At 45.1% G+C, this 24,516-nt stretch overlaps 1 protein-coding gene across 6 annotated transcripts in view; it reads right to left on the bottom strand.

Moving 5' to 3' along the window:
• The window catches only part of LOC125711941 (uncharacterized), a 44,625-nt gene that overhangs the window by 5,625 nt on the left and 14,484 nt on the right, over positions 1 to 24,516 (bottom strand). For 2 of the 6 annotated variants that reach the window (XR_007383165.1, XR_007383166.1), the window contains exons 2-5: positions 16,608 to 16,651; positions 16,372 to 16,495; positions 16,032 to 16,114; positions 13,014 to 13,074 (exon numbers count right to left, since the gene is read on the bottom strand). Coding sequence is in view for 3 of the 6 variants with exons in the window: in XM_048981401.1 (XP_048837358.1) it covers positions 672 to 725 (54 nt within the window). In the remaining 3 variants the exon portion in view is untranslated. Of the gene's footprint in view, positions 1 to 671; positions 789 to 11,028; positions 12,837 to 13,013; positions 13,075 to 16,031; positions 16,115 to 16,371; positions 16,496 to 16,607; positions 16,652 to 24,516 lie in introns of those variants that run through there. The other 4 variants (XM_048981401.1, XM_048981399.1, XR_007383164.1 and 1 more) reach the window with 3 other exon arrangements.

Here is a 24,516-nt window from a genome sequence, read left to right as displayed (position 1 = left end):
ATCGGGGCAAACTCCGGGTTTATTTAGGGAACGAAGACTATAAACGGGGACCAGGCGGGATACCATCACCAAACATCAATGACGGACAAGGGAAACCGGGGAGACCAGGACTTAAATACACAGGACTGATCAAAGTAACTAGACACAGCTGGGTACAATCGGGAAAGAACACGTGGGTAATCAGGGGGCGTGGCACACACGAGGAGCGGACGGGCCGGGCATCACAATATGTTATAATTTTTATAGCAATGAGTAATTTTCTACAGAAAGGATTCTATTTTTTTATTTTCAATCCTTACACGATTTTATCGGTGTGTAGTTATTCGATTTCGAATAATGTCTGGGCAAATTCGACTCGTGATACTGCCTGAAATACTCATCCACAGTATTAAGACGTCTGCATGCTACAGCGAGGTCAGCAGACTTACTGGATGTCTAAGAGCAGCCTCCGTCACTCGACATTATAACCCACTCCCACGTCAACCTGGTGTATAAATAAAAATCAACAGGGGTAACTAAAACCTCCCACTAGTTCCACCTCCTGTTACTCGCGACACTATACGGGTTTCTACGAAATCAACTTATTTCACAGCTGCGAAGTTAATAACAGAAGTCAGGAAAAGGAAACGAACAGTTCTGATGACTGCGCACTTTATCTACCTTCCACATACCTGCTCTGCAGCCCTCAGCACCAGGTACATGGCTGTCAGCACAGTTGCCAGCATCTCCGGGCCCGAAATCGGGGACAGAGCGCAAAGAGAGGCAGTGCTCCGGCGGTGTCTCCAAAACAAGACGGGAATCGCCGGCTGGCTCTGTCTCACCCACACAAATTTAAATGGCAGCCTAAATCCACTAATGAGCTTCGGCTACATAAGTACAGGCGAGCTGTGGTAATCTTTTTCCTGGTTCTAATTTAGGAATGTATTCCCCCTCTGTTTTACATTATAATGAAATCTAAAACATGAAACACTGTTATAACCAGTATTGTTCTTTTTGGGCTAATTTTAGTAGTATTAGTCCTGAAAAGCTTTTTTGTTGTATTGTTTCGACTATAAATAGGCCTAATTATATGTTGTATGTTGTACTACTAGCGCATGCATTTTTGGTTTATAGTTTTCTGGGTTAGTTGCAGTCAGTCCTCTAGTAGTTACTGTTATAATGACCTATAAAGTATATATTTTGGTAATCACCAAGAAGATAGTAAATATAAATACCTTTCCATTTCAACCATTATACCTTTCCTTACGCCCCAACATGCTTCATCTGTTAATCAGTTGAGATCTGAAGCTGAAATATTAGTAAGAATTTCTTAAGAAAACATGGTGAAAATGCTCCAGTTCTGGATTACTGGGGTGGGGGAGGGGGGGGGTAATTTGAGGCTAAGCGAAGTGCTCTCCTGGCTCACACAGCCTGGCCCTTAGGGAGAGGAGAGTCCTTCACAGATAAATAACACTGCTGCTCAGGTGTGTATGAGTGTGAGCAACCAAAAAGGGACGAGCCTAGATAAATGTCCTGTTTTCAAAAAGAGGAAACAGATTTCCTGTCCTCCTAAGCAGGAGCATAAGGCGGGTTGGTGAGGGAGGAGGGGGAGTTAGGACGACTGCAAGTCAAGAACCCTAAATATTTTCAAACGTAATTGGATTGGTGTGGGTTGAGGGTCCAAAATCTCTAGCAGCACCCTGGCTCCTAAATATGTCTGTATAGTCACAGAGAACACAGGGAATTCCAGAAGGTGTGGCCTACAAGCACCTCTGGATGGCAAAGATCTACACCCAACATAGTACTGGTCTCTGTTAGTACATAAGTAGGTGGGTGGTGGGATGGATGGATGGATGGATGGATGGATGGATGGATAATTAGATTTAATATATTCGTGTCTCAAGTTCTGTTGCATTATTTCTTTAGGTTTTGTTAGTCCTTATGAGTTTTATGAAAATGTCATTCTCTCCCATGCGTGGGTTTCCTGCGCGTAGCTTAAGTGAACGTGCCTCCCGAATAAGCAGATAGAAGGTGGATGCATGATTAACAAAAATTGCAATGCACTCAGAATAAGCTGTTACCTTCTGAGAAAAATATGTTTCTCGCCATTCTTTGATCCAGGATGCCTTATGGTCATATACTAAAATAACCCGATACCTCTAAGGATAGTATCTGGAAAATAGCAGCGCTAAAAATAGATCCACTTGATGTGCTTCCAGGGTGTACCTGTATACCACTGTATTTTGTTTAGCTTATTTGATAAGATTCAGTCTGTTAAACTCTATAAACCCATCATATTGCAACTAAAATTCAAAGTAAAATTCTGCGTTGTGAATTTAGGCCTTAACTCGTCTTTGTCAAGTTAACTGGTGCGTTTGCAGAATATTGCTTGATATGATTCTGGTTAAATGAGGTATTTAGCGTTTCCGTGTAGAAGACTTGCTTACATTTTCACGCTGATTCTCTTCACTTCAGTTAAAATTGTTTTATGAGTACAGTGTTAAATTAAAATTGTTGTATTAAAATTATTATATTAAAATGGTATTGTTGGAGCCTTTGGTATAGCTATTAATGTAACACTTTACTTGAAACTGTCATCTATAATGCATTATGCATATCGTCATAATGCATTTTAATGGTTTGTATAAGTATTAATGAAGCATTACAGCATCTTCTATTGACAGTCGTAATGTATTATAGTGGAGCAATGTGTGGCTCACTGGGCTGTGCCTGTAATCAGAAGGTCGCAGGTTCAAACCCAGCCTCAGCACATCTGTGGGTCCTTGAGCGAGGCCCTTAACCCCCCCCCAGCTCCCTGGGCGCCGCTGCGGGCGGCTGCCCTTTGCAGACAGCTTACTCTACAAAGAGCAAGTTGAGGGAGGAGTAAAGGCAATTTCCCCATCGGGATCAATAAAGTATTGATTATTATTGTTAGTGTTAATTATAATACTTCATAAGCTCCAATCGAGCTCTCATCTATAGTGCACTATGGATACCTTAATAGTGCATTATAATGATAAAAGATAAGAATTTAGTATGCTATGTACTGCATTATGAAGGCATCTATAATGCATTATAGATGAGAGCTTCATAAAGCATTCATAATGCATAATGAACATGGCTATAATGTGTTATGCCTTTTTATAAATATAGCCATGTTTGCAATGTTTTATAAATGCATTATAATGTGTTATGAATGTCTTCATTGATTCTTATAGACATGGCAATCATAGAAAATGTTGCCGTTGTTAATGTAATTCATTTATTAACCAGATAGATACCTTGTTTGTTGCTGAGGTAGTACTGTATTCAAGGACCAAGCAAAGGAGGATGTACTGATACTTGAATAGAGAGTCATCCTGGACATCTGTGAAGTCACTGGAGCTGATAACCACGTTTGAAATCAGCATTTGGAATGCATGAGAGTATTATCCATCGATTCCCAACAATTGGCTCCTTCATTCTGGTGGTGCTTCAAACTGCTGTTACAGATCCTCCAGAAGAGGTCGGCCCACCCCCAGGCATAGTTTACACTCTCGCTATCCACATGGCCCAGAGCAGTAAAATACACTGTAAACCAGTGTTTCTCAATCTGGTCCTCGGGGCCCCTCAGACCTTCCATGTTTTTGCTCCCTCCCACAGAAGCAAGATTATGCTCTGTGGCTCAAACATTTGACCTAACATTGGTCTTTCAGCTTACAAGTCAGAGTGTCTTATGTCCTGGATGCAGACATCGCCTTCTAGAGCTGGTGGATGGAGACAAAGCCCACTGTGCCCTCTTTCTGTGGGCGGAATATGAGCAGAAGAACAGTGGAGATTACCACAAGAAAGCCATCTAATAGTGCTGAAAGCACTGGCTTCCTCAGTATAAGGAACACTACATACATTCCATTTTCTTTAGACTGAGATTTAACCATATGGGTACAATACCAATTGAGGGAGGGTGTTTATATAATGTTATATACTGTTACAGATAATATGACAAAGGACCTGGCACTTGTCCTGTTGTCTTTGATAACCCCACAACCAACTTTCTGGTTTTGACAAATATATTTCTGTCGTTGCAAGACATAATATTCCTATTTGTCTTTTCGTTTGTTGGGGAGCTGCAGTGGAGTTTAAGCTCCCGGTGATACAGCTGGCTCAAATCACTCAGATCTTGACAACTGGAAAAAAAAGCAGCCCCACTGCAATAACTCGGAACAACTGCAAGTGCCTGTTGGGACTGTGGCAAAACACTTTTCTTTATGGTACCAATCAATCATAGGTACAGCGAGGCGCTGCTTGAACAGAAGCAGAGCCTGCTGTCCTCGCTTTCTAATTGTTTAATAAAGACCCCACATGGACCACCGGAATTTATGGGCCGTACATGCGGCCTGAGGGAGCTGGTATAGTGTTAGAACTTCTTCCATGTGTTCTGAAATGCACAGCATTTTCCAACTGGCAGTGATCCCATTCAGTGCCACATGGAGGAATGTATGGTCTGCTATAGATACCTTAATAATGCCTTATAATGGTATAAGAATTAAGGATGTTTTGTACTGTATTTTGAATGCATTTATAGTGCATTATAGATGAGAGCTTCATAGTGCATAATAAACATGTCTATAATGTGTTATGCCTTTTTATAAATTATTATATCTGTGTTATGAATGTGTTATAATGTATTATGAAGGTATCTATAATGCATTATTTATGACCGATTTAGTGTTAGCAAAGATGTTAACACAGTTCACCCAAGAGCTTGGTGAGCTCATTATACTAGCTAAAAAAAGAAACCTTCTGCGGAATGAAATGTCTGAGGCAGACAAATCCCTTAAAAAAAGATATTGAAGAGTATTCATAGCTATTCCTCCCTAATGAAGAAATACACGATAATTTCACAAGTAGTGCAGAAAGTGACTGGAGCCAAGATGCAGACTCATTTATGCTGTTCTTGAAGACAATAAGCTGGAGGCAGAGTTTGCTATTACTTGAAATGCAACTATCAATGCTGAACCTACATAATTCGGAGATGCGATTCATTACTGAGAGAGTAATCAAGCAAATGAAATAGCGAGTTGCCGGCTGGGCTATCAGCAGACTTCTGAATAAGCTTGGCCTGCATTTAGTTATACAGAAGTGAATTTTGGCCCGAAGGTTCACTCAAGGCAACAAAACGGAGATTCATACTTGTTAAAGGACAGCAATATATGTACCTCAGGGAAAAAAAAAAAAAGCTGGAAATGACTTCCTCATCTGCATGCAGTTTCAGGTCAAGTGCATGTTTAAAGTGGATCCTGGAACTGTGTGTCAGAGTGATGCTCGGGAAGAAGAGGGACTCTCTCACTGCCGAAAGGAATCTGAGAGCGACAGTTCTGGGAATCAGTCTATTATTCCAGAACAAAAGGTGAGGGTGCGGTCAGCGGCATTGTGCAAACCAAATTTGTGGGTTAGGGACTATTTCAAAACCAGACACAGATATACACACAGGTACAGATAGATATTAATGTATTTTTTGTAATTATTGTACATTCAAGTACGAGCGGCTGCCCTTGATCACTGCAGCTGAGACGTGAGCCGTGAACGTCAGCATGTGACCCCTCATTCATAATGTGTAGAGTTTACAGTAAAAGACAGGAATGATGAGAGATGGGGGTGGGGCTTAAGAGACGTGATCTGATGGAGGAAGCTCACTCATTGGCCAGATTACCCTGACTGCAAGTTTAACGACGTGTGGTTCACAGTCAATGTAATTTGTTGACTGAATAATTCATTTAAACATCACATTTTTTTTTTACTATTGTAATATTTGCTAATATTGGGTAGGTACATATCTATCTAAACTCACTGGCACAACATCATTGGGCTTCTCCTGAAGGAACTGCTCTAGGAGGGTAGCTTGTAGGAACTATCTGTAATGAGCGATCAGTACTACAATTCCCAGGATGCTTTGTAAGGGTGAGGTTTTTTTTTTCAAAATTAAATGGTTACCTGCTTGTTGGCAGTAGAGGGTCCCTAATGAAAAACAGTGAAATGTTGATGTCCTCGGAAAGCCTGTGTAAAATTTGGAAGCTGGGGGGGGGGGGGGGGGGGGGGGGGTACCTGTGCCCCTGGGGCGCCTTCTAATTGCTGATCTTTCAGATGTGGGACACATTGCATGTCACACTCTGGTGACCATTTTAAGGGTCTAGTCTTGTTTACCTGCACAGTCTCCCGATCCAGCAGGTGCTATGGCACTTTCTAACCCATCAGGAGCATAATCCTAGAGACCCAACGTGTTCCGGAATGACTCGAAACCTACTGCACATTAGAAATTATCGTTACCTAGCAACTTGGGTCAATAATGAATTTTCTAATAAAAACCAAGGAAAATAGTTATTGCTGCCAAAGATGGTTTCGTTTCTAAATAGCTATATAATGTAATTGATATTTTTTTATGAGATTGTGTCAGCAAAAAAATGAATTTTACGATTAATCAGTGTGATTTTTACGATGGGTACTGACCCGATCCTGACCTGGTTAAGCAGTTAGAAGAAGGGTGGATGGATAGACAAAAAGCCAAGAGTCACAATAGGAAGTATTATTTTGTATCAGTATAAAGTATCAGCTAATACATACCAGATTAAAGACTAAAACAGCATTTTGAGGCCTGCAAACTCATTAATACAGGAATGAACAGAATGTGGCATCAGTCTGCGACAAAGGTGATAAGCAGGTTGAAAGGCTTCGTAGGGTTTTCTTACATATTGATATTAAAAATCCTGCATAAAATGCAAAGATGCAATAAACTCAATGGAAAAAGAAGCATCAGCTTTGAGATTCAAGTGCATAAAAATGTATTTCTAACAGGAAAACTGTGAGACCTGCTTATCAGTAGAAGCGAGTCGCTTAGAGAATTCCACTCGAACCGCAAACTAATGATTAAAAGGCAGCACTAGCTGAATATTGGGATTTATGAGTCTGTTCTTTAATTTAAAGCTCAGGGGTTTTCGTTCGCAAGTGTAAAGGCCATATGAATGAACATTTATGAGTCCGCATCCTATCCAAGGTCCTTGTGCAACATTTACCAGGATAAATAATTACAGGATGGATGGATGGATGGATGGATGGATGGATGGAGAAAGTAGTTAACACAATGTTCACTGAAACAATTTATTACTCTGGCAGCATATGCATACTGGGTCATGATGGGGAAGAACCAGTTAACTGAATGCATATCTTCGTGTTGCAGCAGGAAACCCACAATGCACAGGGGTAGATTGCAAAATGTACATTCACCAGCGTGAGGCAACAGGGCTGCACCCCAGGTCCCTGGTCCAATTTTGGAAAATGAAATTTGCAAGATTTCGAGAATTTCAAGTTAAAGATCATTTAAGATGAATACCATGGAAATATATTCTTTTAAGTTTAGTTTCTGTCTTTCTGCCGAATTATTCCCTGAATCACCATTGATGCTAATATGCAAATGCTAATCACCAATAAATCCCATTATTTATGCAGAATCTCACTGAAGGTGAGTGCTGATGGTGGGGGGGGAGGGGGGGGGTGAGCAGAGTAAGCTAGCAAATTCCATCTAGCAAATTCCATTTGGGTGTCCTAGGTCTGAGCGTGGATCCAGTCATAGATTGACACTAAATGTGACTTTATTTATGCATCATTTTAACAAGGCAAACTGCTGAACACTGATAGCTGACGAGGTGCCAAAATTGTATTATGACAGGTAGTAACTGCATAAAATTTAATTCACCAGACGGTGAACGTTGCATCGCTATAAATAGCACCAGGAATGAAAAGCTTCTGTTTCCTAGAAACAAGGATTTGTTTGTAGTGGTGAACCTACCTATCTGTGCGTAGCCTCACGGATGGATTTTTCGGAGAATATTATTATGCATTAATGAATGATTGATCGTAACACAGGGGCAGGAAATCAGTTCCAGTCATTTCATTCGGTGACTGTATTCCAAGCTGCTTTCGCTATTTTCTTGTGGCACCTTTTCAGGGGGGAGTCCATGCCGACTCAAACCTCCTTTCCGACTTGAAGGCGTTGACCCTAACAGCCTGGGCGAAGGGCTCCAAAGAGGGTTACACTGCAGCCCACAGGAAACCACAACACACTCTCCCTCATCCTGGTCCAACACTGGCTCTCAATGACCAGCATATGCAGGAAACACATTTCTGGCATTACTTACTGTTTGCAGGGCTGCCAAATTAAAGTTCTTATCCTACTTACGACACCAAAATAATGACTCCATCGGAGGCAGCTTGTGGTAGGCTGGACATCCACCTCCCATGCTGATGACCTGACTAGCAGGCTAAAGGCTCTTAGTGATGCTCCTAGGACCACTATAGTAACTGTGAGGTGATTAACCTACCGGGATTCAGGGATTATAATACCTTGAAGGCTGAGATCTTATCCTGCATGGATCTCTCTCCCATCACCCATAGCTAGAGCTAGTCCTCCGACCAGTTTGCCCACAGCCAAACATGCCAGCTGGTGCAGCTTCCCCAGCACTGGCACCAGTTGGAATATCACGCACCGCCTCCTGCCGTCTCTCCCCTGTGCTGAGATGCTGAATTGCAGATGCCACAATCCATGCTGAAACGGCCAGCGCTGTAGACCAGACCATTTCCAAGCTTACGCTCCTAATGAAGGCTTGGCTGCCAAACTGCCAGCCCCAACGGGACTCTCAGGACCCTCAACCAATGGCAGGGGCCTGAGCTTGACACTTGGGAGGAACCTTAAGAGAACTGGAACCACCTCTTTCCAGAGAACAAGCCTATGCCTACTGATCCCAATGTGCTTCGGGACCCACCAGGACAAACTGGGTCCACCCCCGATCCACTTGCTTCAGCTGTAGCATCACTTTGTGTTACATGATTCCAGGAGCCCCATTACTGGGCTTTGTGGTACCGGACAAGTACTATGATTGTTCTGACCCCAGGATCTCACCCAGAAGAACCAACTGGTCTCGGGAACCAAAGATGCTAAACTCATTTCAGCTATTACAAGACTTCCTGACCAATGTACTGATTCCCCACACCTCTGGCTTAAAGCTATATATACAGCTCTATACCAAAGTCTGATGGTGGGCCTGGGGGGGGCCATCATCTTCCATGACTTTTGGGGTGAGGAACACCCAGCGCTCACCCTTGCTGATGATGGATCGCTGCCATGGAACAGGAGGCCCTGGTCATCAAATGGGGGCAGCGTGTGTCTCAGTGGGCTAAGCCTGTGTACCTGTAATCAGAAGGTCACTGGTTCAAGCCAGTGCATCTGTAGGTCCTTGAGCGAGGCCCTAAACCCCCAGCTCCCTGGGCGCCCCAACAGGCGGCTGCCCTTCACAGACAGCTTACTCTATAAAGAGCAAAGTTGAAGAAGGCATAAAAAGACAATCTCCCCGCATTGATCAATAAAAGTATCTATTATTATTATAAATAGGCCACGCACAGGTTGAGGTATTATCCTGTCAGGAGACCCTTCACCCTTGTCACAGACCACTGTAGCAGATGAACACTAACATTTGAGTGAGCAGCTGGTTCCTCACCCATTGAGAAATCGATGTTCTGGTGACGGACAGCCTTTGGGGATGCAAATGACCTCCCCCACGTTGTGCCATCTTTGGACCATCACAGTGTGTACTTGTACTGTAGGTGCTTCCTACTAAATTGGGGACCACAGCTCAATCATTGCCACCATATAATGTCCCTAAATAAATCTTACCCCTCAAAGATCATTTACCTAAACCAGAATCTCATGCTCCTCCTTACCTGCCATGTAAAAAAAAAAAACAATTACAGTATGCATTTTTATCGCTGGTAAGCCGAAGTTAATAGCTCTACAATTTACATTGTCAGTTAAATCACAAACCTACATGAATGGTACCTTAATTGATGAAACCGCTAAATTATCAAGCTAAGAGCGTGTGGCTGAAAGCTAAATGCATCCACACTGGTTGTATCAGGTAATTAAGTTTGTATAAACTTCTAACAGTTCTATCTTTTGCTTTTAGCCATATTAGTAATTAGATCTCGTGCCTGTAAGACAGACCGATCCTGTTGAATATAGACAGATGAATTTCCATCCCACACTGCAGGAAATAAAATGATTATTTATTAAACCAGATACAACTTCAGATATTTTAGAATAAAGAAAAAAATAATTATACAATTCAGAAAGAAAGGGGGCTGTTACAGGTAAAAGGTGGGAGCAAGAGGCCACTATTGATGCAGATTTGCTCCCCCAGATCCTCCCGTCATGCCTGATCTGAGTGACCATCCATATTGTTAGATGTTTGTCCGTTTTGTTCACTCCATTCTCGCCTGGGAAGGGAACCTCTAAATATGACATTTGTTCTCAAATAATGTGATTTTGTTCCACTAGCTGCCCAGGTTTTCCCAGATCAGCCAAATACAAATTATTAACTGTATAGATTAACTAAACTGTATTTTAACTTTGAATTTTAAATATATGTTATATATTGCCAGTCCCCGATGAAGAGTAAAATGCATGTTTTCATCTACAATGGCATGCTCTAGTGGCCAAAGAGTGACATTGCAACATTTACTGCATGAATTTCCTGGATTTTTCAGTGACTTTTGTTCACAGCCTTTAACTGTAAAACGGCCTTTTTTAGAGCTATTTGGATGTACATGCACATGTAACTTTTTGCACAGAATGTAACTTAAGCTAAATGTAACTTGCGCTTAATTTTAAATTGTACAGATCTTCATATTTTTCCTATATATGAAAATTAACAGGGGAATAGGGTAGGTCATGTGATCATTTTATACCATATCTTATAGCAGAGCTCTTACTGATTGTAATATGTTAATATTGTGCATGGAACGTGTTAGACTGTAACAAAGTGATTCAATGTATGACAGGCAGACAACCGACAGACAGACAGACAGACAGACAGACAGACAGATAGATAGATAGATAGATAGATAGATAGATAGATAGATAGATAGATAGATAGATAGATAGATAGATAGACAGACAGAGCAAAGACAGAAACCAATTATGTCACTGAAAATAAATACCTCAAGGCACAATTCATGGTTCCATTCCCCATTTTATTTAACCAAGATTAAAACAATGGTTCACACAGATTGTTTTCACTGAATTTGCATTTAAATCCCCCCCAACACACACACACACACTTCTTCAAAAAGCCCAGAGGCCAATGCTAATACAGCCCTCATTTTTAGTCCTTTGTTTCCTGTGGTAACATCCCTGTTAGATGTTTGGTGGTGATCTGCACTCAAATGTGCCGAATAAGACAACAAATCACCTGGACACAGCACCTGACAGGGCGAGTCTTACAGCGAATATGACGGGTTACATGAAAAGGACACGAAACAGTCGAAGCTTAACTGTAAGTTTAACTTCACTCGGTCGTTTGTTTTCTATATATTTCCAATGTGTTAAACAGGAAGATCCCTGAACCTACGACATTTTACAAGCCCGGAAATGACAGGGATACTGAAGGCATGAGTGGAAACTTAATTAGCTACGTTCGCGTCCACAGTGACATTAAGCAGCACGAATGTGACAAATTAATATCGTAAAACAATTTGTTTCATGACACTGGTTTTATTGACACTTCTTCATTTTCATGCCCCATCACATATACATAAATTCACTCAGATGTTCACATACTGTGAGAAATTTAGTCACAAATTGATTGAATGTATTTGGACTGTGTGAAGTAACCAATTTAAACGCATTGCTGTTACAGCTATTTAATATTTGTTAATGCATATAGAGCCAAATAAGACTTTTCTTGCTTAAATGACAGATGACTATAATTATGCTTTATATTTAAAGGGTAAGGCTGGTGCAATTCATCAAAAATTAATCAAAACCGACATTCAGAACCTGTAATTTTTTCAGTTCTGTTAATACTTTCCCCAGTGGGTGTTCATGTACTGTTCCCTTAAAAAGCACCACTGAGGAGAGTTTAAACACAGAGCTGATCAACCGCTTACATGGATCAAAAAACCTGGGGCAGAATCATTCTGGGACAAATACTGTTAAAATTATTTGCATATAGTAATCAAGCAGTCTGTTTACAGTGTTCATGGGTCTTTTTATGCATAACAACATATGGAAGAAAATAAATTACGGTAATTCTTCCTTTTCTTTTACTTGCCTACTTTGCCTTGTGGTAACCCCGTCTGCTTCTGGCTAGCTACCTAAGGCTAATGTTGCATGCACAGAAAACATGATGGGAAAAAGCAAGTCATTTTCTCTCATTGATGAATGTAGACTCATCAAAGGTCAAAGACGAGCCAAAGAGATGCTGCTACAATAAGCAGCTCCCATAGAGCTGTTCTGAGTTAAAAAGTTCATTGATAAACAGGTGCTTTTTTAATTAGTGACACCTTTACAATAACATAAACACACCAACGTATTTAGTATCTCTTTGGGAGCCAGTGTCTACAATTGTAATTAATAGCAAAATGGCAAACCAGAACTGAATGAGTCAAAAAACTTATGACACTTAATAGAAAGAAAATGCCTGTGCGGAACATATGTGCAGATACGTTAAATATTGATCGGCAATGGACTTCTGTTATGAAACCAATAAATGTCCAACATTTTGACAGAATTAAGCAAACGTCCCCAGACTTCCCGTGAGCACTGGGGGCTCTCTGTCTGCAGTTAGCTAGAACTTCTTTAAAATTGAGGATCAGCTGTTATTTTTATTTACTTTATTAGCTGGGGGGCGGTGTGTGACTCAGTAGGCCGAGCCTCTGTGCCTGTGATCAGGTCACTGGTTTGAGCCCGACCTTCAAGCAAAGGCCCTTAACCCCCCAGCTCCCTGGGTGCCACAACAGGTGGCTGCCCTTCGCAGCCAGTTTGCTCTCACCTACAGAGAACAAGTTGGGGGAGGTGTGAAGAGAATTTTCCCATGGGGATCGATAAAGCATCAATTATTATTATTATTGCACTCTTTACATCCTTAAGCTTGTCTTAATAAGATAGGTAGGCATAGCATACTAGGTAGGCATAGCATACTTGCAGCCCATCTGGAGCATAAACTTACCGTACACAAAATCTGCTTCCACTTCTCACTTGCACATTATGGAATAGTCAAGTTTTATAGCCTAAAAGAAGAAAATAATGGGTAGGGGTAAGTATGCTGTTCTAGTGCAGCGTTTTCCCACCCTGTCTATAGGGACCCCAGACATTTTTGCTCCCTTCCAGCTCCCTGCCAGACCGTCAGACTCCTGGGAGCTGAGAGAGAGCAAAAACATGGACTGTCTGGGGATCTCTAAGGATCGGGTTTGGGAGACACTGCTCTAGTGTAATTTAGACAGGTGTTGAGGCTGCTGGTGCGGTTGTTCTGGTCCTGGAGTGTGTAGCTCTGCGGGGGGGTGGGGCAGATATGTTGTGAATGAGGTGAGGAGGTGTGTAGGGTTGTAAGCAATCGAGGCAGCAAGAGGTATTTGCATAGATGGAATGAAAAAATTGGGCCATCGAAATGTGAGACGGAGAAGTGAGGGTGATGGGGCAGAATATCCTCTCTCCCTTTAGCACTCGGGAATCTATGTGTATGTTAAAGATCTTCCAAATCTTCCAAACCCATTTTTTTGTTCTTGAGATGAGACCACCAATGACCTAAAGTCAGGCTTCCTCATCCCAGGTTACAGTGTTAAGAAGCAAAACGCACTCAGTCCTCATGTAATCTAAAGGAGAACTTACAAGAAATTTCCAAAATTCACTACATCCAGAGAAATTTTCTTGAAAACACTCTCTGGCCACTTTATTGGGTACACCTGTTCAGCCGCTCGTTGAAGCAAATATCTAATCAGTCAATCACATGTCAGCAGCACAGTGTATAAAATCACGCAGATACAGGTCAGGAGCTTCAGTTAAAGTTCACATCAAACCTCAGAATGGGGAGGAAAAGGTGATTTAAGTGACTCCGACATGGTTGCCGGTGCCAGACAGGCTGGTATGAGTATTTCAGAAACTGCTGATCTACCGGGATTTTCATGCACAACCATCTCTAGGGTTTACAGAAATGGGTCAGAAAAGAAAGAAAACATCCAGTGAGTGGAGGTTCTCTGGGCAAAAACGTCTCCTTGAAGGCAGGGGTGAGAAAAAAATGGCCAGACTGGTTCAAGCTGATAGAGACGAAAGAGTAACTGAAATATCAGCTCCTTCTCTGAATCACATCAAGCCTTGAAGCAGATGGGCTACAGCAGCATAAATAACATGTATAGGATCCATCCTGCACTGTATGAACAATCGAAGCTGGTGGTGGTGGTGCAGTGTTGTGGGGGGATATTTTTGTGGCACATTTTTAGCTCCTTGGCACCAATTGAGGATGCCACAGCCTACCTGAACATTGTTGCTGACCAGATCTATCCCTTTATGACCACAGTGTACCCAGATTCTAATGGCTACTTCCAGCAGCATGCCATGTCACAAAGCTCATATCATCTCAGACTGCCTTCTTGAACGTGACAATGAGCTCACTGCACTCAACCTCTGCAGTAGCCAGATCTCGATCAAATGCAGCACCTATGGATCGTGGCAGAATGGGAGAGTTACATCAAGAAGGTACAGCTGATAAATCTGCAACAACTGCCTGATGCAATCAAGTCAGCATGGGCCAAGGTCTCTGAGGAATGTTTTGTGCACCTCGTTGAATTTATGCCACGAAGAATTAAGGCAGTTCTGAAGGCAAAGGCAGGTCCAAACAGGTAGTAGCAAGGTGTACCTAATAAAGTGGCCAGTGAGTGTATGAGTGCAGAGTGCCTCTAACCTTGTCCAGTGCTGCCTGGGTTTGGCTCCAGGCCCCCAAACCAGGAGAAACAGCTGGAAGATGAATGAACATTAGACTGCATGATTCCTGTAGATGGAGCGCTCTTTGCTTCTTTAGTCCTGAACGTATTTGCGTGACACAGTGTTTCTCTCAGTAGCGTGCAAATGACTGTTCGACACACTCAGCACTGAGTGTAACAGTCACGAAAGCAAATTTATTTCGCTCTTGTTGACATGAAGAGAAGTATAGAGATCGGGATGCTGACCCTGTAGCCATCCACAGTGTGCATAATGATTTTAAGTGTGCATAAAACATTTATTGGTGAGATGCCGCCTACTCTTGGACCTTTGGCGAAAAAAGGGCGCGATATCATTTTCTGTGGGTAGCATGATGATCCAAGACTCATCCCTCACCCTCAAGGATTCTGTCCTCCCAGATAGACAGGACAAGACAGACAAAACCAGGGCAGGAAGAAGACGTGAGAACATTAAGAAGGAAACATAAAATAAGGAGAGAAAACATGAAGCATGTTGAGGAGATTATGATATTAGGAAGGGTGTGACCGCTTTATAGAGATTTATAGAGAGAGAGCGAAAGTGCTAAAGGTGGCACAGGAGAAGGTGACTTTGTGTGCTGGAGAGAGAAAAGGAGGCTGCTGGAAATGGGTTGGTATTTCGGGGAGAGCCAGTCTCCCTGCATCTCACCGCGTTTTGAAGTCACAGCTCTGACAAGGGAGGCCCTGATGTATTATTCACGAGAACTGGCACACAGCACCTCGTAGGTATATGCACACGCACGCACACGCACGCACACACATGCACACACGCAGACAAAGGAATCATGGCTTGCTTCATTTACGTGATGCTGCTGATACCAGTGGAATTATCTCCAGGGCTCAGGCTAATTCCCGCCCCCATGCAGTTGCTCGGGTCCCATTCCTGCCCCCCCCCACCGTCTGCCTCACCCACTTCCCTCATCTGCCAACACACTCTCGTCCTTTTATCTTTTGTTTGTATCTTACACTTGCTGACCCTGTGACTCTCTTTATGTGGTTCCTCCCAGTTTGTATAAAACACAATGTATTAAACTATTATCCGCAAACACTTCACATTAACTGCACCTTCATAATGCATTTATAATGCATTCATAGAACATTTGTAAGCAGCATGTAAGTATACCTTAAGGTGATGGTGCACTTACTGTTCTGTGAATGCAATGTAAATGCATTATGAAATGGACTTAATGCAAAGTGTTACCAATTATTTATATTTTTACACAGTGTCAACATACCTTTCCTTTATTTCCCCAATCATTTTCGCTCGTTCTGCCAGGGCTGAACATACCGCAAGACGTATAGGCAGCTGCATGTGGTCCTGAAAAATAGGGACCCCATGAAGACAGAACTTCAGGAAAAAGGTGCAAAAATACCAGAATATCTGTACAACTAGAGTGGTAGACTGATAGATTTACCAGCACGATACCCCCCCAATCAGCGAATATTACCGACAGCACTCCAGCCCCCCACCTCCAATCAGTTAGTTTTATCGCTGTCACCCCATGCTTTGATTAGCATATTATTGATGTTCCATCATTTAAAATTCCCTCTCCTTTATCTTTGCTGGAGAAGTACCTAAAAGGGCCCCTTAGGGGCCCCAGAGATGCTAATGTGTCCCTGCGTGGTGCTGACTGGCGGTCAGCAGGCTGAGTCTCTCTCCACGGCGCCGGACCGCAGTCACTGCACTCGGACTCCGGCACTGTGGTTCATAAAAGCACAGGAGGTGAGATACAAACGCAGAGTGGCGACAGAACGACACATGGGTGACGAAAATGACGCTGACAGAGTGGGAAGGAGATTTACACACTTACCTCGGAGCCCTTCTGAATCAGCCCGGGCAGGAGAAGCAAGAAGACTGTGGGGAAGGACCAAGGTCAAAGGTTACTTTTACTTTTTGATGCCAACATAAATCACTGCATTTATTACTACTGAACATCAACATAAATGAACAATTATTAGGAAATGCTCACTAAGAAAATACCAATACCAGCTATCAATTACGTTTCCAGAAGTAAGATAACCAGGAAAATCAGGAAATGCACCCAAGGAACCATATACAAGTTACTACCCTCACACCCAGGAATGAAACTTGAAAATATCGGCTTTGTTACTTAGAAAAGCAAAATAAGTGCCACTTGATGTAGGCTGTGAGTTTCAAAGCTAAGCAGGAAACATGAGGGAGGCAGTAAGTCCAGCTGCAGGTGGGGATTTCTGCTGGTGCAGGACTCCGGTACCGTCTGCAATAACAACAACATGACTGCAGTAAAGTGTGTCAGTGTGTAAGTGCAGCCCGGCTCGCTGTGTGCCGGCGTCCCAGTTTCCCCATGTGACAGCGCGTGCTGCCCTTGCCTTACAGGAGGAGGGGACACTTTTTAATTGTAACCTGATGAACGGAGGTGTGGACAGGGACTTTACCCCCCGTGGGAGCCCACCGCAGTACTAGGTCAACGTTTGGTGAAGGAGACTTCAACGTGAGAAAAGGCAGTCTGACCCGGCCATAAACCCACCGAAATACAGGAGTGCCAGTGAGTGTTTTACAGTGGATATAGACAGGGGCGGAGCCACAGGGCCACTGGCCCCAGATGAAAGCTGACTGGTGCCCGGGACGCCCCCTCCACTGTCACTCACTGAGTACAAACACCTTATGATAAGGATGGTCCCTCTGTATGAATAATGGCTCCTCTTCTAGAATCACCCCTGGATGTAGAGCACAGGGTTACAGTGGCGTTCCTGGTACCGCTGTGCGTCCGTGAGGCGAGACGGAGGGCTGAGTAAATAGAGGAGTGAGTGCGTGTGTGTCAGTGGCTGCCGGGGCTCCCGCGTGCCGAGTGAATAAAGATCCACCTGCGCGTCGCTGTTTGTGCGGCATCAATACAGAGAGGCCTGTCTGACTCAGCGACTCTGTGGGCATCAGCCAGGGTCAGCGCCGAGTCAGTGACTGAGCACCAGCGTGTGTGCGTGTGTGTTTCTGCCCGTACACGTGTCGGGGGGGGGGAATCCCTGTCGGGGGGGTGAGTCCCCCCGCAGCTCCGGCGTGAGAGATGGCGATCGATACGTTTTATGGCCTCTGCTCCATCCTATACAGATTTATTAAAGCGGAGGGGACAGGCCCGGCTCCCCTGGTCCTCGCAGACACTTCATCACGCTAACAAGCTCCCCGCATCCTTGCCGGTGCTCCTCCGCACACGGACTGGCACACGTGAACATGCTTGCATGCTAACTGGGACGTACTGGTGACTAAACCCGCCCAGCTGCCCCGTCACATACAGAGATGCTAAAACAGCGAAATGCTGGTGTTCCTTCATGTTCACTGGAACTTTGTATTATTCCCCTGATTTATATCTGCATCTTCCCGATCTTCACACTGCTGACAGCCAGACCACCACCATCTGCCGCTTCTTGGGGAAATTAACCCCGTAATGTGTCCCAAAGGGCCCTCTGTGGCGCCCTCCTCTGTCCGTTTCCGGAACACGGGCTTTCTGCTGATGGTGACCATGTGGGCCTTCAGAATTCACAGCCTCCTGATCCCAGCCTGCTTCAAAACGCCACGGTGACCCCCCAGAGGGACACTGACCCCCCCCAATCACTGAGCAGGTCAATGACCCACATCCATGAAAGAGGGAGGTTGACATGGAGCAGGGATGAGTGTGGAAAGATTGAAGAGCAGAGCCGGTGAAATGGTGAATGAGCCACGGGACTGAGTAAATGACGGAGGAAGGGAACGAGGGAGGAAAGCACTGAGGAGGAGGAAGGGCAGCACGACCTGTTTGCCTACATCTGTGACACGTTACATGATAGGTAGGGGTGTGGCAGTAATGGCATTTAAAGCTCTCCCCTCTCCTCCAGTATGGTGCGAATGTGAATAAGGACGTGTGTATCGCTGTTTGTGTGTGTGCCGGTGAAAGGAGGAAGGGGGTGGGGGCTGTAGGCCATCATGCTGAGTGTGGCACCACGCGGGCTGTAATTTCCAAACCGGCCTTTTGTGCGAACCTGGGAATTAAGTCTTACAGGATAATGTGCACTTGGCGAATTTAACCCCCTACAACACTGCCGCTGCCCTGTCACAACACGTCAGTGTGACTGGGAGAGGCAGAATGAGAGGGGGGAGAGAGCTGAGAGAGTGAAGGGACTGGGGGGGCAAATAAGTGGACCAGCTAGCCCCCTTACTGTTAAAGAAATCGGCGCTGAGATGGGGGCACCTTCAGCGCAGGAGGCTAGTAATTTAAACATCGATAAAGTCACACCCCCGCTCCCGCAGCCCTTCTTCATCGTCGGTGAGCCGAGTGGCAGGACCTCAGTGAAATATTAATTGTCAAATCATTCTCTCTCTCTCTCTCTCTCTCCCTGGCTTCACGGTCCCGCTCTCTACCCGTGCGAATGGGCATGTGAGTCTTATTGCCCTACATACCATAACTGTGCCCAGGTGTGACACACGTGTTGACAAACTGCTGCCTGGGCAAGGAAGAGAGAAGTGAAGACTCACATGCAGGGAGCTGAGCAAGTAGAGAAGTGCGGAGGTGGGAGGAGAACCTGCATGAAGGGTTATTTACTGATTTGATGTCATTTGCTTGACAGACATTCTCATCCATGGCAGCTTTCAAAGCTAAGTGTTCTATCTAATCAAAAGGATAATATAACTAAAGTGATTTAGGTAAGATCAGGATCTTTCATGAGGCTTGACCTTTCCTGCTTCTTTATAAGATGGAGGAGAGGCCTGCAAGAGGCAGGTGATCAGGCTGAACAGAGAACTTCAGGCAATCCTAATGGCCTTAGCACCAGTCTCTGAGGAACCCCTGAACCTGCATGACCAGCCCGGAGTTCAGAGCTGAAGAATTTATATACTGGACTTCAGCACCCAAAAGCACCCAAAGCAGGAAAAAAGCAGCTCCCACAGATCTGTGTTTCGGGAGCCGTCCTTGTGTGTGTGATGGGAGTCTTCTCAGGCTTAAACTACACATATTGCAAGAAAGTTCTTCAAATCTGCAATATAGCCTTACGTTTAGGAATAAGCACACTGACACAGGAGCTTCACGGAATAAGATCCCCCACGACCCTCGACAAATGCAGAATGTAAAAAGCTGCATAACATGGATGACGACAGGAGAAAAAAAAAGTCAAAGTGACAGTGACAACCAAAGGTCAAAGGAGAGGGCAGGAGAGAGGAGGACGATATGGGCAGAGCAGGATGTGTGTCTCCCTGCGAATGAGTCAGTGTCAGGTTTGTTCTTCAAGCCCACATGCAAATGCCGGCACCGCAGCGCCGCTAACGAGGCCTGCGCTTCAAACCGCTCACTGGGCCCATTATTTATTAATGCTCTGCGGCCCCCCTCCCTTCTTCCTCCCTCACGCTCTCGTTTTCTCTCCTGCTCACTGTTGCTAGGGGCCGTCCGCCATTTGCTGGGTGCTCCTGCGGTGGAAGAAGATAGCCTGAAGACAACAGAAAGCATCAAACAGAAACTCCTTAGGTAGAAGGAAAAAATATTTTTGTGGGTCCCATACGCGGTGGGGGGGGGGGCTTTGCCCTGTGGGCATGCTAACCTTATAGAAAGACACAATAAACAGACACACATGAACAGACACGCTCGAATCCTGCACATATACTTACAGTCATACATATGCATATAACCAGCGAAATATCTTTCTGTTTCTACACTCCCAGCTGTCTCTGCTCCTCTATTGCTGTCCCTCCGATTCCTGGAGACGACAGCAACCTAAAAATGGACTCGGAGAATCGGTGTCTCCTGACTGTCAGTTAAATCAACCCGTCCTACTGGACTCCTAATTGAGGAGGTCAGGGGTTTGGGTCCAAGGGGACCGGAAGGTACTTGCTCTATTCGTGAGCGAGGCACCATCTCACCGGAGAGCGGCAACCTGCCAGTTACATAAATGGGGCGTGACTGTGGCTCCAGTGGTGCATATGCTTTATATGCAGATGAGGTTAGTCCGTTCTGCAGATGTGACACACCCAGAATATGCTGGCAGGCTCAGACTCAAACACCCAATGACCTCCACTTAAGTACATACTGACCACATAACCTTGCCTGTCTTCCCCCCAAAGGCCAGCTGAACTCCGTATTTTCTTAACGCTGTTTCACCTCCTTATCGTCTTGCACAATGCTGCAGGTTAAGTTAGCATTTAAACAGGCCCCTGTACCAGACTCATATATGTTTACAAGTGAACCAACAGCCATATACTTATTTTCATGCTAGATTCCACTTCTGGTCCCATGCCAAGGGGACAGACATCAGGAGACCCTTATGAAATAAAAACAGCAGGTCATCTAAGCAGAGAGGTAGATGTGATGACACTGCACATGTTAGGGTGAAAACACAGAGCTGGGATCACAAAGGCAGATGATGATCTGCTGTGAGATGGGCATTTGGGTCAAAGGTCAGTGAGCAAGCGATGGCACTGGGCATAATCCGGACACTATTATTCCCTTGCCTGTTGGGGTGTTGGCATCTTTCGTAATGTTTCAGTATTTAAACTGTAAGTATTTCAAATACAGAATGACGATGTATGGATAGAAACGGAGAAGAAGATGGATCAGAGGTGTCTGGCGGAATTAGGCCCACAGAGGGTGGGGGACTTCGTGCCTTCGTCATCAGGCCATGTTGCGGCTGCACTAGAGGGGTCCTGCAATAATGACATAAGCAGCACGCCAGTGCATGATGATTCACAGCAAATAGCAAAACACTGTTACTGGGGAATTAGTGCACAGCTGCTGGGAGGAGATGGATAGTGGCGGGGGGGGGGGGGGGGGGGGGGGGTGCAAGGTGAGACAGAGGCACTGTAGTGGGGAGGGGGGGAAGTTACAAGGAGGTGGGGGAAGGACTGGACGAATCAGCAGAAGGAAATCCACATTTAATTCACTGCTTAGCTGTCAGTCCCAGAATGCACCTCTGCGGGCCTAAAAGGATAGGAGGGCCTGTCTAGTTAAGGAGACAGCAAAATGAGGTGGACTGGCATCCCATCCAGGGGGTCCCCTGCCGTGTGCCCCCTGCAGCAGCCCATGCTCTCTTCCCCCATTTCACCCTGCCTCTGGCCCCGCCTTTGCCCCCCCCCCCCCCCCCCCCCCGAGTGCCTCCTTTCCCGTCATGCACCAGACCGTGACATTGGCTAAAGGTAAGGTTGGCTCTCCTGTATGAATTATGGCTCTTCTTATGCGCACCACCTTAATAAAACCTACTGTAGATTTGTACTAAAATGACCAAATTTATTCATGGCAAAAACTCACCAAGGTCTAGTAAACCTGGAATATGGAATAGCATCAGACACATGTGCCTGTGCATATATACCAGCCAGAGTACACATGTCCCTGTATGTATGTGTATGTGCATATATACCAGCCAGAGTACACATGTCCCTGTATGTATGTGTATGTGCATATATACCAGCCAGAGTACACATGTCCCTGTATGTATGTGTATGTGCATATATACCAGCCAGAGTACACATGTGTCTGTATGTATGTGTATGTGCATATATACCAGCCAGAGTACACATGTCCCTGTATGTATGTGTATGTGCATATATACCAGCCAGAGTACACATGTCCCTGTATGTATGTGTATGTGCATATATACCAGCCAGAGTACACATGTCCCTGTATGTATGTGTATGTGCATATATACCAGCCAGAGTACACATGTCCCTGTATGTATGTGTATGTGCATATATACCAGCCAGAGTACACATGTCCCTGTATGTATGTGTATGTGCATATATACCAGCCAGAGTACACATGTGCTCAGGCAGGGGGCTAGGAGTGGCTCCGCCCATCCCTCGCTGCACACCCACTCCTCTCCCTCATCTGACATGTGTCTCCTGTAGCTCGGGTCATTACACCCCTTTTCCTCTTCTTGCTCCTGGCAGTGGGATAGTTAAAGCACCTCTGATTTACAGAGGTGACAGGAATAGATCCCATTCATCAGAGCCACAGCCAGTGGGGAGGGAGGGTGGGAAGAGATGGAGGGTGGGACAGAGGGAGGATGGAGGGGAGACACGGAGGGAGAGTGATGGAGGGATGCTCGGGAAAATGGGAGGGATAGAGTGATGATGGAAGGAAGAAGGGAGAGAAATACAACAAATGGCGAGGAATGGAAAGAGAAAGAGCAGAGAGTGGAGGGAAGGGAAGGAAGATGGGTGGAGACAGACAGAGGAAGTGAGAGAGGAAGAGGGATGAGCGATTTCTCTCCCCACCTTTCCAGGTCCATGTCCCTGTCTCAGGTCCACTTTGTCTACACGAAAAGAGCACATGCACTGCTTAAGGCCTGGATGAATCGAGCTGCTCTTTCGCCTTTTGCCATCCACAGAAGTGCGCAGGCGGCTTCATTAATTACAGCCTTCGACTGCCTAACAGCCCATGTCTGGCTTTGCGACTGTCCTCGATGCTACATTGAAAAATAAAACTACTTGTGAAATGTGAATGGACAACATCCATTCAAGAGGACAGCCGGGAGAAAGGGGGATAAAGCGAGAGAGGGAAATCGAGAGGGAGAGGCGGCAGTGGAGTGGTGACAGAGAGAGAGGCCAGCGCGCTGTGTGTGTCAGCCCCGCTTTCCCTCCCCAGATCGGATCTGGCCATGTCCCCCGGCACAAGCGCACATTAGCTGCATTAAGTGAGCTGACAGCTCCGTCCCCATTACTGAGGCTGGTGGCACAGCGAGCGCCGCGGCCCAACCGAGCCGGGCCCGTTCTAGGCTGACAGCCCACAGGCATGCACATGCGTTCACCTGCACACGCACACACACGCACACACACACACACACACACACACAGCCTGGCCAGTGAACACAGACAGAGATACAGATGCAGATGAGCTCAATTGCTCAAATCTGACTAGCAAGCACACATTCCATGATTTTGGCCATTAAATAAATAGTGAAAAATATATCACAGCATCCCATAGTTTACACTTGTGCAATGCAATGAACAGGCTTTCCCTGACACACTAAGCACACTGCAAGCAAGGAGTTCCCTTGCATGCTGGGAATATATATTCTCATATATGACGAGTTTTACAGGCCGAGCTGATAATGTTCTCTTCATGTGATTAAGATTGTCTTTGGACCACGGATCCCTGTAAATCTGTCTGTAAAATAGCATGTGACAAATGATGCAGGGAAACCACACACATCCCACTTGAGTGTGTCCTGCAGGGACTCTCACAGTCTGTTCTTCCATGTTCACTTCCAACATCTCCTGCCCATTCAGGGGAAGAACTTCAGCACTGAAAGTGTTTGTCCCAGATCAGAGCTGAGAACCCAAGAGAGACGGACTGAAGCCAGAAGTCATACCAGCCGGTTAGATGGTCGTGTCAATCATGAAGTGGGTTACCTCGCTTAGAAGGACAGTCTACAAAAGTATTGAAATGCAACATCACTCTCAAACGTGGCCTCAGACATCAACACACCAGGAGCCCAGTCCCAGCAGTAATCACAAAACTGCAGAAGTTCCTACACTCTGGGGGGCGGGAAGGCCGATGATTAACCAGAAGGGTCAAGGAAGAGCACTGAGGTCCTGACCTAGCATGGTGCATTTTGCCACCTCCTTTCCAAAAACCTCTGGAGAGGATTATGCGCTCAGCTTGTGTTCCTAGTGAGAGAGAGAGAGGGAGGGAAAGGGAGCTGAGGGTGGGGGTGAATGTTGTTAGTGGGTTAGTGAAGACGTTGTCCCTCAAATGCTACACTGACAACTGTAATCTCCCCAGGCAAATC

This window comes from Brienomyrus brachyistius, chromosome 17 (genome assembly GCF_023856365.1).
Source record: "Brienomyrus brachyistius isolate T26 chromosome 17, BBRACH_0.4, whole genome shotgun sequence".
NCBI lineage: Eukaryota > Metazoa > Chordata > Actinopteri > Osteoglossiformes > Mormyridae > Brienomyrus > Brienomyrus brachyistius.
The sequence above is the reverse complement of the archived record's forward strand: the minus strand, read 5'-3'. Positions and strand labels throughout refer to the sequence as shown.